The 14,295-nt window shown below is 42.6% G+C and overlaps 1 protein-coding gene across 1 annotated transcript in view; it reads right to left on the bottom strand.

Moving 5' to 3' along the window:
- Positions 1-14,295, bottom strand: part of UGGT1 (UDP-glucose glycoprotein glucosyltransferase 1) — a 97,621-nt gene that overhangs the window by 22,348 nt on the left and 60,978 nt on the right. Inside the window, exons 20-29 of the mRNA XM_080917169.1 lie at positions 14,017-14,115; positions 13,261-13,284; positions 12,704-12,798; positions 11,420-11,626; positions 10,594-10,725; positions 10,007-10,137; positions 6,747-6,842; positions 2,227-2,329; positions 1,249-1,328; positions 268-457 (exon numbers count right to left, since the gene is read on the bottom strand). Of these exons, the coding sequence (XP_080773295.1) occupies positions 268-457; positions 1,249-1,328; positions 2,227-2,329; positions 6,747-6,842; positions 10,007-10,137; positions 10,594-10,725; positions 11,420-11,626; positions 12,704-12,798; positions 13,261-13,284; positions 14,017-14,115 (1,157 nt within the window). The remainder of the gene's footprint in view (positions 1-267; positions 458-1,248; positions 1,329-2,226; positions 2,330-6,746; positions 6,843-10,006; positions 10,138-10,593; positions 10,726-11,419; positions 11,627-12,703; positions 12,799-13,260; positions 13,285-14,016; positions 14,116-14,295) is intronic.

The raw sequence follows: 14,295 nt of genomic DNA on the forward strand, positions 1-14,295 counted from the left end.
AGACATGAGCTGACCTGAGGACAATGGAAGCCAATTAAGCTGAGAGAGCAAGGGCAGCAGCAGTCCATGTGCACCTCAACTGCTAACGAGCGCTTTTAAGGGGGCGACAATTACAGAAGGGCATCTGAATTAGGCTGCCGCTGTACGGAGAGCACTAACGTACGTGAACAGTGATGTCCACCGCTCCATTCAGGCCATCACCACTGACTGAAGGACAACAGGTTTTATTATACACCATTCAATATCTGAAAGCAGGTACATTCTTACCTCTTCTAGATAAATATTATCAAGATCGTATGGTGTTCTGACAGATTCTATCATCCAACTCTCAGGTGTGTTCAAATTCAAAGTAAACAGCGGAGACTGTGGCATATCCAGAAACTTTGCTATAGGTCCCTTAACAAAGCTGTTGTCTGCAGTGAAAGATATCTCTGGCTCTAAGACATAGCGGTAAAAGCTGAAATGAAACACAAATGTTAGGCTTTCTTGATGCAACCACAGCGTCCACACAGTGAACAAAAAACTAGGTTTGGACAGTATCCTTCCAAATCAGCACAATAAGCCAAACCATCTTTGGGTCTAGTGATGCGTCCCATGGCTGCTGTAAAGTCCGGGAAAGGAGAGGGAAGTATGCAGCAGACTACCCCGTCACACTGTGGCCATCAGGGTCACAACCACTCTCCTGAGCACTGTCCTCTTTGAGAACCCCTTTTCTTAGAATCTGAGCCCTAAACGATGCTGTGTCCTCATGTCAGCACTGAGAACAGGGATGTGATAAACAGTTAACATGCAGCTCACAGTGGAAGCCACAGCTCTTTCAGTCCTCGGCAAAACTGTTTCGATCCATTAAGAATCCAAGTACAGAACTCTGCCCCTCTTCGAGGAAGATGTTTCCTATGGCCAGAACACGTGCTAAGCTACCACGGTCCCTGTGGCACTTCCACAAAGGGCCATCCCACAGCCAAGCCCGTGCCTTCCCCAGGATGTTCGAGGATGAGTGGAGTAAGCTTCCTACATGAGACCTAATGGCTGCTGTTTCTCTAAAGTGAGACGCAAATGTGCCAGCAGCTTGTACTGATGTCATCTAAGTGCTTCCAAGCCCTGCTATTTTCCCAGAACATCATCAAACTGTCAGGACACATCCTTTCATACACAATCAACCTGTCAACATTCCTGATTCTTCCCATCTAGGACTAACTTTTAGATTTGGTACCACAATAAAATAATGTTCCTTAAATGGCACTTTACCTTTTTAAAGGCATGTCGGAAAGCTTAGATTGGCAATTCATAAATACTCTTAGATTCATGTTTATCAGCTGAGCCAAAACCTAAAAAAGCAAACCAGATGACAAAATATTTAGGTTTTCTCTTCAGAATTGTTTTACATTTACTTAGGAGGCAAAGCACTTCTAACATCTCAAGAAGATACACAAAGAAAGCGCCTGTTGTTGCCGCTGCACTAGAGAACTGTTGGGTGTCAGAACCCCAATGTAGAGTCTACCACACACAGAAGGCCTGGTTCCACAGGAGGCAGGGGAGGTGACGAAACGGCTCAGCAAGTCAGGGCATTTGCTGCCAAGCTTACCTCCCAAGTTTGATCTCTGAGACCCCCAAAGCAAGAATTGACTCTTGTAAGATGTCCTCTAGTCTCTACCCATGTACTGTGACATGTGTGCTCACAGACAGACAGAATGAATGAATGAATACATGTAATGTTTTTTAAAAAGGCTACTTCAGATTACTGCTCCTCACAGAGTTTAGCATCGCTTGCAAGGAAACTGCAGGTGATTGATGAGTATTTAGCTCCAAAGGAAAACACAAGAGCTCACTGCCTCAGTTCACATTAAAAAGCATGTGGTATAACATTTTCAGAAGACTAGATGATCATAATATCCTAAAAAGTTCCAGCTAGGACTAGAGATACATGGGCAGAGTGACCACATAGCACGTGTAAGGCTCCAAGTCCAGGCCCTAGCACACACCCACACCCGCCCTTGAATGAAATGTTAGGGTACTGTATTGGTTAGTTTTTTTAGCATACATAAAAGTGTAGCATCTTATCCATATTTAAAGGCATAATACAATCCATAAGGAAAATGAGCCTTTATCAATCCTATGAAAACACCATTATCCATCTCCTCTAGAAGATGTCTAAGGGACAAAGGAAATCATAGGGCCCATGACTACTTTGGCTAAAGACGTGAGACATCTCCACAGCAGACCTACCAAGAGCAAGGGGGCGAGCCTCTGTGCTTCTCTTGTGACAGGGTCAACAACAGCTACCACATCAAAGTATGTCTCCCCTTCTTTGGGCTTCAGTTTAATTGCACTGAAAAAAAATCAAAAGAGCCAAACATTAGCATAGAGGAAAGAGGGGAAAAAGTGAGGTCAGGGTGGAGGATACCAGCATAGAGTCTCGACAGGTGAGACGCCTGAGCATTTCAAATTTTTTGATGAGAACCAACAAGCTAGCATGGCGTTCAAGTATGAGACTGAAGCTACAGCCTGTGCTGCAAACCTTGGACATGAGGGACTGGAAACATATAAGAAGTCAGGAGAGCTACACTGGACTGCACTGAAACAAGCACTCCTGAGTGCTGGGGTTTTTGTTTTTGCTTTTGTTGTTGTTCCTTTCCTAGGCAAGAGCCCTACCACCAAGCTACATCCCCAGTCCTATTTGGCTTTTTATTTGAGACACTCTTACTAAGTGTCTTGGGCTGGCCTTGAACCTGCAACTCTCTTGCCTCAGCCTCCCAGGTACGTACTACATGCCTGCACCACAGAGTTAACTACTAAATATACTGTATGTGTTTACTTTTGGTGTTTACGGAACATGATGCCAATTTTATTTCCAGGCAAGAAAAATACGAGAAAATAAATAAATAATCATTATATTAATGACAATGGGTCTGGGGATGTAGCTCAGTGGTAGGATGGCCTAACACATGAGGCTCTGGATTCCATCGTTAACTCTACAATCAATCAACCATCAATTAACCAAACACAACAACCTAGAAAACCTATAAAACAGAAAAAAGCATCTAAAAAAAAAAAAAAAAAAAAACAAACCTCACTGTTACAATAACTTCATGTATGATCCTATTTAGATGTTTCCTAAAAATTAGTTATTCTTAAAGATAAGTTCTTAGGCCAGCATGATGGCTCAGAGGATAAAGGAGCTTTGTCACAGAGCCTGGTAACATGAGTCTGATCGCTGGCACCGCCATGGTAGGAGAGGACCAATTCCTTCAGGTTGTCCACTGACCTTCCCATGTGCATCACGTACACATAGCCCTGTCACCATCATATGCACTAGAGAAATAAATCAAATGCCACTTCCCTCACTATCTCAATAAGCATTTTTGCACGTTTCTATACACCCAGCATCCTGAATAAGGAACACCTTACGTTCACCAAGTAAATCTGTTATATACTGACATAATCTTTTACTGCTAAATATTTAGGTGGCTTTTGACCTTTAAACAGCTTGTGCCTTAGCCTTCTCCATACACAGGTCTCTTTAAAGCCTCAGAAGAGTCAGGCATGAGAGTACTGTTGGGGCTGCTGTGGACTGTCTGTCCAATTTCCTCAGACCCTAAAACAATTTACAGATGAGGAAGAGATACAGAATTCTGCCTTATTGCTGAGAATCCAGTTATATATATTTGAACTTTTTATTCATTTTAATTCTATTCTGTTAGTATTATAGGGGCATTTATAAGTGTACATGCACCACAGCATATGTGTGCAGATCGTTTGGATGACTTGGTGGAGCCGATTCCCTCCAACCTTCCGTCAGCAGGCTCACACGCCCAGCACTGTCATCTGCTGAGTCCACCTACTCATCCGTTCTTTTTTATTTTATTTAGTTGTGATTTCTTGAGACAGGCTTGCTGTGCGGCCAGTACTTCTGAAAGGCAGGACGTTCCACCTGCTCGTAACAGGAAAGGAGCAGCATCTGCTTACTCCCATGAAGCTTTCTGGTACAGCCTCTCTAATCAAGGTGACTCAGGTGACATAAGAGGGGCAGGGTCTTCCACTGCACTAAGATAAGGAATCAGCAAAAATGTTACTGGTTAGTAGGAGCTCTACCCTGGTGAGCTCTGTGATTCGTGGGACTGGAAGCCCCCATCTGTACTTACAAGAGTACTCTACCACCTTCTGGGGTGAGTCTGGAAGAGACCTCTCTTGCTCACCACCATTAGCAGTGCAGCAGTGCGCCCAGTGAACACTCTTACAAACAAAAAGGCAAAGTAAAGAAAAGCAGTGACTCTCAAAGGCTTAAAATGTCACCTCCTGGTCCAAAATCGTATATTGCATGTTTGATCTGATGAAATTTTTACAGAGCCAGCCAGCAATGCAGCTAGAGGTCACCTGCTCTCCAGGGACACTGCACGTGGGTGCTCAGGTATACACATGGCGAAACACCCATACTCAAAACTGAAATTAAAATTTTTGGAAAAAAAAAAACCTATATTCTATAGTGTGGGGCAAATACTTAAGGAAGTAAGTCAGAGGACAGCAACTGATGTGCCAGCAAGAAAAAACTCTAGAGTGTCCCAAATGGGACAGAAGATCATACATTCTTCTGGATGAATAAAGCAAAAGTCAGAGAACACTGCTCTCCCAAATTACGTTCAGAGGAGTCACTGAGGAATCTTACCAAGAGGCAGACACTGATGCTATAGGTCTGCTGTAGGTCAAAGACAACGAAGCAGGTTCCTAGACAACAACCTTGCTTGATGGTCAAAGGCTCACACTAAGGACTCACAGAACTGGCGGTGTCGTCATTTTTATTTGAAGCAGAAATAATAACTATTTTTATAATAGTTTTTTATTATAATTATAATTTTTTATAATAACAAAATGGGACTTATCTGATTAAATAAGTTTCAGGCATATTGAAAAACTAGAAACAAAAACATCCAAATGATAGGCCAAATGGATAAAACCTTTTTAAAAACAGAAAGGAGAAATTCTTGTATCCAATCCTTGGCTAACAGAACTCCAGTAAGAATTTCTATTGTATCTTAACAGAACTTGTAACCAGGGCAATTTTAATTATGCACAATTGGCAATCTCATAGAGAAAGGAAGCTCTAGAGAGGACTCAGTCTTCACTGAGGACCTACCGTTTTGGCTACGAAGGCAGATAGAGGAGCAGGTCAATCACTGTTTCTTGTGCAACCAACTAGATAACCAGTTACTTCTTTTTTTTTTTTTTTTCTTAAGACTTATTTAGTTTATGCAAGTACACTGTTGTATACTTCAGACACACCAGAAGAGGGCATCAGATCCCATTACAGATGGTTGTGAGCCACCATGTGGTTGCTGGGATTTGAACTCAGGACCTTTGGAGGAGCAGTCAGTGCTCTTAACCACTGAGCCACCTTTCCAGCCTCAGTTACTTCTTAAAGAGCATAATGTTGAAAAGAGGAGACCAGCGTGTGAACACTGTGGTGTTGCCAAAAGAGTTATCCTGGGCCAGAGAGGCTGCTGCCTACTGGTGCCTAAGAAGCCAGAGGCTGAAGATGTAGCAGTGAGGGTGGGTGCTTATAACACACAGGCCCTAGACTGGAAAGCAGGGTAGGTTAAGAAGGAAAAAAGGAGACAGCAAAAATCTAACAAACAAGGAAATACAGGCTTGGCAAGACGGCTCCATAGTTAAGAGGGCTTCCTGCTTTTGCAGAGGACCTGAGTTCGGTGCCCAGCCCCATATCAGCTATATCACACCATCCTCAATTCAGTACCAGGGAGAACCGTCAGCCAGCGACCCCCACAGGCACTGCGCACATGTGCACATATCCACACAGACGCATAATTATTAAAAAGAACACGAGTAAATATGAGAAAACGAGGAGCCAGAACAGATGTTTTGGGTTCACCAGAAAAACAAACTAGCCCAGTATTAAGGGAATGACCCATACTGGAGTGTTCCAAAGACAACCCCTGGGTCTTTAAAAAGTCAGTGCCATGAAAGAAAGGGGCGGGGCACAGAGAAGTCTTTGATTAAAGGAGATTTAAGATACAGAAATCACTGCAATGTGTGGTCTGGGACATCAGAGAACCTGAGCAGAGGTCTGAATTAGCAGTAGTGGATGAAGGTCACGTATGTTCACAGTAGTGAGGGTCAGTCTCCACATGCTAACACTGTAGAGAGTTTATGACATGTCAGCAATAAATTTTCAAATGCTAGAAAAAAGGAGATGTGAACACACTGCACTCAGATAGAAAATACTGAACGTGACACACCAATAACGGGTGAATCTGGGCTACAGACGTGTAGGTTGGGCAGGGGCACAGCAATAATGGTGACTATAGTTACAGACACACGGTTACTCTTTGGAGTCTTGTAACTTCATCCAGGTTCAAAGTTCAAAACAAAAAACTAAAGAATGAAAAGGCAAAGACATTTTCATATCCTAAATACATTTTTTCCTTTGGAAACAATGTTTTTAAATAATAATAATAAAAAACAAAAAGCAAATATTTTAGTGGTATATTTAAGCAATCCAATTACTCCTGAATATCAGGAAATTATAACTGATCTATTTCACTAAATGCTATTTTCATTAAAAGAATATGTACACAATTACTTCAAGTCTATTTAGAAATGCCAACACTCACAAAATGAAATTTTACATATGAAACTTCATTTCATTTCTCTAACAATGTGTATAGAAACCTTATCTGGGATAAAGGAAGTGAGACGAAGGGAAGCCTGAGAATTCTGCAAGGACTCTGTACCTGTGTTTATCTTCGAAGAACTGGTACTCGATCCTCGCCTCTCCTTTGGGCTGTGCTGACAGGAGAGCATCCACCTTCATTACCAAATCACTGGCCCTAAAAAATGAAGTTACCAAACTTTAGTGTCACTTGATAGGCACATTTCTAACTGTTGCTGAATAGCATCAACCTAAACAGAGAATTCATGCCAACAAGGTGGTTTCGAAGAGGCATGAACTCAGTTCCAAAAGGCATGACTCTGTGATTAGCTTGACCATCTCTGGAGTGTTACTTTTTTCTGCAAGTGAAGAAGAACAGGAACAACCTACTCTGCAAGGCTCTTGTAAGCACTGTACTGGCTAACCACACTGGCACCTGGCACAGGGTCTGGTTTAAATAATGCCATTGCCTTTGGGACTGCTGCATCAAAATCCATTCTAACCAGCTATCCAGTATCTATGCTGGTTATAACTTCAATATCAGCATCAGCATTACAGTGTGCAATTAAAACAAAACAAAACAAAACACCTGTGAGCTGGGGTTGCCAGAGGGCTGTCTAGTATTTGTGAGTGCCTATCTAGTATTTCTGGGTTTGTTCCTAGCAGGGGAAGAAAAAAAAAATGTAGTGATCTGTTTTCATGAAACCATCTCTTGACCCCCAGACTGAACATTTTGGTAAACCTCACAGCAAAGAATAATACCCCTTGAGATCATCTAAGAAGAGGTGCTTAAGCTGCTATCCAACTGTGCGCTCAGCCCTTTTAAGTTTACCCTGTCTTTAAGAGAACTATGTAGTCTTAATTGCCTTGGATTTCCCATGCAAGCAGTGTTTACAACCTAAGCTAATATATAGCCTTACTCTTCCACATCCCTGACCCAAAGGTAGGTAGGTCAATAGATGTGTGTGCATGTGTGTGTGCGTGCGTGTGTGTGTGTGTGTGTGTGTGTGTGTGTGTGTGTATGTGTGTGCATGTGTATTTGCTGAAACAGCTAACAGACTGAAAGCAACTTTATACTACAATACCCGTCATAACTGTCAGAAGCAACGAGTGGCTGTAAGATTGATACACCTGGTTGTAGTTTTCTACCTTGGGTCAGTAAAGTTACTTCTTCCTGTAAAACTCTGTAAAGAATCACTCATTATCTCCCGTGCCATACTTTCTGTGTTGTTTAATAAATACAGAGCAAAGCCCTTTGTTAGGGAAAGGAAGACAAAGGGACAGATAGAGGCCAGACATAGACATACACACACAGAGAGAGACCAGATATAGAGACACACACACACACACACACACACACATGTACACAGAGACCAGATATAGACAGACAGACAGACAGACAGACAGACAGACACACACACACACACACACACACACACACTGGACACACTACAGATTGGCCAGTGACCACAAACTACAGAGAGATAGAAGATACAGGAAAAGAAGTAGAGAATTCAAATTTGGTCTCACCCTTGGTCAAATTAATCCAAGAAGAAGTGCTTTGTTCTCATCCCTTAGTGCACATCGATCCATTTTGGTGCCTCTGAGGTTCTTTAATGTGTTAACAGACATAAAACAAAACGAAACAAAACTCCCTGTTTTACCTACCCCTCTATTTAAATTTTTTCATTACATTTATTTGTAGGCGTGTGCATGGGCTCTCACATGAGTGCAGAGGGCAGAGAACAATTCCGAGTCCCTTCTCTCTTCCCACCAAACGGGCCCCAGGAATCAACTGAGGTTGTCAGGTTTGGCAGCAGTACCTGTATTCACTGACCAATTCTCTGCCCTGCCAGGTAAGACACTCAAAGCACCTGTGCTGGACTTCAACTACAGTCAAGGTTCTCAAACTTCTCTTTGACCCAAATGATCCCACCATTAACCATCTGTCCAACCTCCCAGGATCAACTGTGAATACTTACGGTACACAGAACAAGCAACCTCCTATACATCACCAAGCACCGAGATCAAAGCATGTACAGCCAAGCCTCGGAAAGCTACCAGAACAGGGGACTAACCCAAATACAGCAGCCCTAGGGATAATGCACTGCGTCAGGGAAGTGTTTCACAGACAAGCCACTGAGGGAAGCGGGAACCACTGTATCCTGGCCTCAGCACTGAGTCGAAAGAAAAGAACATTTTCTGTCTGGAGAAGTAGCTGGTGGTAGAAGACTTTCCTAGTGTATATGAAGACGGAGGCTCCACCATCCACAGCACCACCAGCCATGACCCCTCAGTCTCCCGATATCACATGGCAAAAGGGTTACTGTGACAGCTATCAAAGACAACACGTTACAAAAAGATGCAGTGTGACAACACATGAAAAAAATGAAGGGGAAAAAGAACTTTACTTGCTTTATATTGTCCAAGTAAGAATCAAATGGCAGTAAAAGGGCAACTACGGGAACAGGGAAAACATTTCAAACCATGGATGTGATAAGGAACTGACATCCAGAATATATGGAATGTTCACAATTAAACAAGAAAACCAAAGGACCTGATGACAATGATATATTCAAAAATATATAGGGGCCAATGCTGTGCCTGAGAACAGGACCTGAGGGGCACCACTGAGCTGTAAGAGGACAATCACTCCACTCCTGTGAGGTTGGATGGCTGCTGCTTAAAAACAAACAAACCAGGAAGTGTTGCTAGTGGGAGGAGAGACTGAACTGGGGAGCAGTGTCGGTAGGAATGGAGATCCGGCAGCTACTGTGGACACCACCATAGCAGGTCCTTAAAACATTGAACAAATGTATCCTCTAGGACACATCAGGTGACATCTAGCGCAGAAAGGACGGCACATCTGCATGGGCTTGTGTTACGTAGTAATGGGTGGAAGTGAGTCATATAAAAGACAGTCATTGATAAAAATACTCAACAGATGAAAATCCTAAGCCAGCCACATCTAACTTAGCATCAGAGGAAAGAAGCTCCTGGCACACCCTTCCTCCCTACCACAGTGAAACTGGTCCACAGAACCACTGACAGTCTCTACACACATCTAGCAGGAAGCACACTCAGACTTTTGCTTCTGCATATGTTTCAACGTTTCCAGATTTGAAGTGGAGAAATAATTCAGAAACGTAAGTGGTGTGAGCAATATTAAGTAAAACTGGAAATAAACCCACTGACTTGATCATGTAATTGACAATATATAGCAGCCCTCACTTTGACCAATGAGGAAAAGTTAATTAAAACTCTGTGACATGAACTAGCTTCTAATCGGAACACCAGTCTTATGTCTTGTCATCTAACTTCTTACTAAGTATAAAAACTTACACATCTTCTTCTATGCGAAGCTGTTGGATATGAGACTTTATTTTCTGTCCCGATGTTTTCAGGATGATATTTTCCAGGAGGTGGAAATCATCTTGGTTGAAGAGCTCACTGTCCTCCAGCGGCCCAATGATCTGTGAGGTAGGGAGGACGAGGGCAGAGCTGCAGGGCAGTGGCCACTGGCTGCTGTGAAGCCTCTGCCTGGCTGGGACCTAACATAGTGAGCAGCTTACGGCTCCTGCCCTGAAGCATATCCTTAGTAAAGTGACTCAGATAAAGAATAAAGCGGTTTGTTTACCCATTAGTCCCTCAGACCCAAGCCTGTGAGTGTCACATTGACCCTCTACGCTGACATGAGACTGCAACAGTTCTCGGCAAACAGCAGTGAGACCTGCTTTGTAAGCAGCTGTCCTGACTCATGGTCTCAGAGCCCCACACTCACCATCTCCCCGTGTCTACACAGAAATAAGCATCAGGCAGCACCCCACACTTTCTCAGGAGGGCCGCTCCAGTACAGCCCAAGGGAGGCTCAGAGGAGCCAGCAAGCCAGGGACCCGTGAGGGCAAGCTCACAGCCTAGCAAGTCCTCACCCTTCCGTTGCTGATCACCACTCGCTGTCCCTTCTTCAGCTTCAGAACATCCCTGCAGTACAGGGCATGAGACAAAATGAAATCCATTCTGGAAGACTCAAAGACCTCTTTAAAAAGACTGACATCCATGCCCTAGGAAGTAATCATTTTTAAGGAAAGGCACTGTTATTAAGCAAACCACACGACCGAGTATAACAACGAGTAAACTGTAATATGCTTTTGTGGAAAGTAAGAGCTAAGTTTCCCGATGAAGGCAACCTTAGTTCTTCCTTTGACCATCTTTCTTCCCTCCTCATGGACTGCTCACCCCGGTTTCCTGTTTTCTGATTTGTTTACCTGCCTATCTAGTCTCAGCAACTTTTATTTTTTTTAGCATTTTAAAATCTGTTAACTTGAGGTGACAGCCATTTCCTCTAACAGAAACTCAAAATACTTGTGATTTTTATCAGAAAATTTCAAACTATGAAACAGTAAAAAATCAAGTAACATTAAACCAATAAACATGGGCTTTTATTGGAAAAAGAGCAGCTGATTTTCTAACTCATAAGCATCTTAAATCTGTTTTTTACCTTATAAATATATCAAATATTATCTTTGAAGATTATACAAAGTGACATGAACTTTTTAAATGGGCATCCTGAAACCAAAGCAAGTTTAAAGGTAAAACGTAACATGACAAAATTATTTCTTACTAAGATTCTAACTCAACGACAACAAAAATACCCTGAGACTCAGAAACAATTAGAATCCCAATTATGAACAGGATCCTTCAGCCCAAGGGAGAAAAGTGAATGATCAGGCTATCCTTGGAACCTGCGAGCCTTACCCCGACAGAGAATTCCCCGATGTCCACTCCTGTGGCCAAGGCCTCTGCTGTCTCCTCTTTGGCCATTTTGGTGATGAAGTTCTTAGCAGAATTGGAGGTCTGTGTCTGGAGAGCTGCCCAGATGGCTCTGGAGACGGGAGTGCTTGAGTCACTTATCTCTTGGCTGGGGTTATTGATCATACTTATCCTAACATTGTTACTGGTCTTCTATTTACAAAAAAGGGGGAGATAAGAATTATATGGTATATGTTACGAACTTTAAAGGTAACACTGACTAGGCATGCTGGTGCATACCTTTAATCTTAGCACTCAGAAGGCAGAGGCAGGCAGATGCCTGAAAGTTCAGGGCCAGCCTGGGCTACACAGCCAGATAGAATTTACATTAGTTATGTTCCATAATAGCAATGTCTCTTCCTACATCTTCGGTAGTTGTCTGTATTCAAAATAAAATTCGTACATAAAATGGTATGGGTGGTTGGGTCTGTCAAACCCTGTATAAACTGGCCCCAGCCGTCCTTTCCAGCCTCATTCGTATAAATACAGCAGACACCATGGATTAATAAGAGTTAGTCTCTCCTCAGCATATGTTTGCTCTGAATTCATTCTATCTTTCTAAACATGAACCTTTCTTCAGGTTCCTGTGCATCCATTACATGGCCTTTTCCCATGCCAGCAGCAGCGCCTGGGTAAAGGCCAACTATCTGACAAAACGGGACTCTACAGAGAAGATGGAGGACTGGTATTGAGCATGTAAGCTGGGCAGTGAGATGGCTCAGCCAGTAAGGGCACTGCTTGCTACCAATGAGACCTGAGGTCATTCCCTAAAGCCCATAGGGTGCAAGGGAAGTACTTCCCATAAGATATGTTCTGATGCACCATGTCTTCTATATGTCTTTTCTCATAAATAAGTAAGTGAGTGGATGAATGAATGTATGTATTATGTATGTATGCATGCATGCAAACAGGTATGAGAGGAGAAACAGAGACCCAGAGCTGGAGAGATGGCTCAGCCTCACATGTGGGCCTCTGTTCATGGCAAGATCCCTGCAGCAGGAGCACGCTCTGCCATCTCACTATGTTCTCTGAAAGGATCCATCTACCCCCTTAGGTTAAGCTGTTCTCAAGGCTCAGACCTCCTTTCCTAGGCGCTAACACCCTCGGAAGACACCATGTGCCTTTTCCTCAGCACACAAAGAAATACTAGAAACACTAAAATAAGCACCCTAGCACAGGGGTGCTCAGGTACCCCACAATCCCCCTCCCAGAATGATCTGAGATACTTGCCTGATGTTTAATAGCATCATATAGTAACTGCCGCCCAGAAGGGCTGTCAAAATCTCCAACGATCCAAAAAGTCACTGGCCTAATAAAGGAATCATCTGTAGAAAAACAAGAACAACAAACTCATGAGAAGGAAAAAGAGATAATCTCCGTTGCAACATTGAAATTAGGTCAAAGGATTTCTGAAAAACATGCACAAAGAGAAACAAGAAAATGACTGGTAGACAGAGACAGAAAACAAAAAGTAACAAAATGTCTCCACTACCATGAAGCAGGTCTTCCAAGCAGCTCAATAAGAAAGTAGGAGCATGCATTGATTAACTGTCCTGTGATCTGGGGATGTTAGCATAAATAGTGAAACATGTGGGCAACGTAACTCAGTCTTCATGTTAATTTACAGCTTTCTGAAAGGTCTGCAAACATTTGCATGGTTTATCTATATTCTACTGTTACCCACAGGTTTCAGAAACATCGCAATGAATGTCAATACATTCTGAGTAACAATGGTCCAAAAACCATGTAAGTTAATTATTAAAATGAAGGGAACATTCTGGAATTACCATAGATTTCCTTGGAGGACATTCCTGGACAGAGGCAAAAAAAAAAGAGAGAGAGAGAGAGAGAGAGCAGAAAAAAGAAACCGTCATTTGCATACTGAGTCAGCAATGGGGTGGCTAACAGGGCTGCTCTAGCTCTGCCCTAAGACCTTGGAAACAAAGTCCTTGAGAAGCACAGTGGACTGATTTGTGTGACCTTATGTAGCCTCGGGAAACCAGAGGCTCAGAGGGAAGACCTCAGCTGGATAAAATTAGCTATCACCTGGTACTTCTGGGAGTAGCAAGCTTCACTAGAACTACTCCGGAAGGATCACCGTCAACCCCACCGGAAGGAATGCCCTACCTGCAGGCGAAAACAGTGACTTTAGGCAAGTGTAGCTTAACTAAGAACTCTGCGTAAAATCGACTTAGTGAGTAGCACTAGGCTTTCTAGAATTCAGTTTATAAATTCTACAATAAAAGTAACCTCAGGATGTTATCGAAGAGCCAGGCAAAACCATTTAGATAGAATGTTCTCCATTTTGAATCATAAAGGGTTTTTCCTATTGATCTTAATGATAAGTATAAAACTTAAAGAAAATAGTTGAATTTTTAGAGACATATACAGAATTATATTTTAAATGTTTTCTACACTTGCATTTTAAGAAAAATTTAATAAAAGGAATTAATTTCTTCTCCCAAGACAGTTAGATGGAGTTTATTTGGAAACAGTAAATAAAGAATAAACATGAGGGACCAAATCAAGCCCTAGTGGGTTACCTTTCTTTGTCAGATAGTTCATACTGTTGGCAATAGCAGCAGTCTTGCCCCGAGAGTCCAAGGAAGAAAATCTGGCAAAGTCATCCACATAAAAATTATCTGGGAGAAAAAAAGGAAAAATTGAAACAGACATATAATTAACAATGGCAGGTTCCAGACAAGTCTTAGAGGTTTGTTTGTCTTGATGGTACCATTTTGACTAAAAGTGGCCAACTGGAAGGTTTTGCGCCCTGAGCATCAGGAGCGATTGGGGAATAGGAGTGGTCATTTGTGGTCTGA

Source organism: Micromys minutus (assembly GCF_963924665.1).
Source record: "Micromys minutus genome assembly, chromosome: 5".
In the NCBI taxonomy this organism is placed as follows: Eukaryota; Metazoa; Chordata; class Mammalia; order Rodentia; family Muridae; genus Micromys; species Micromys minutus.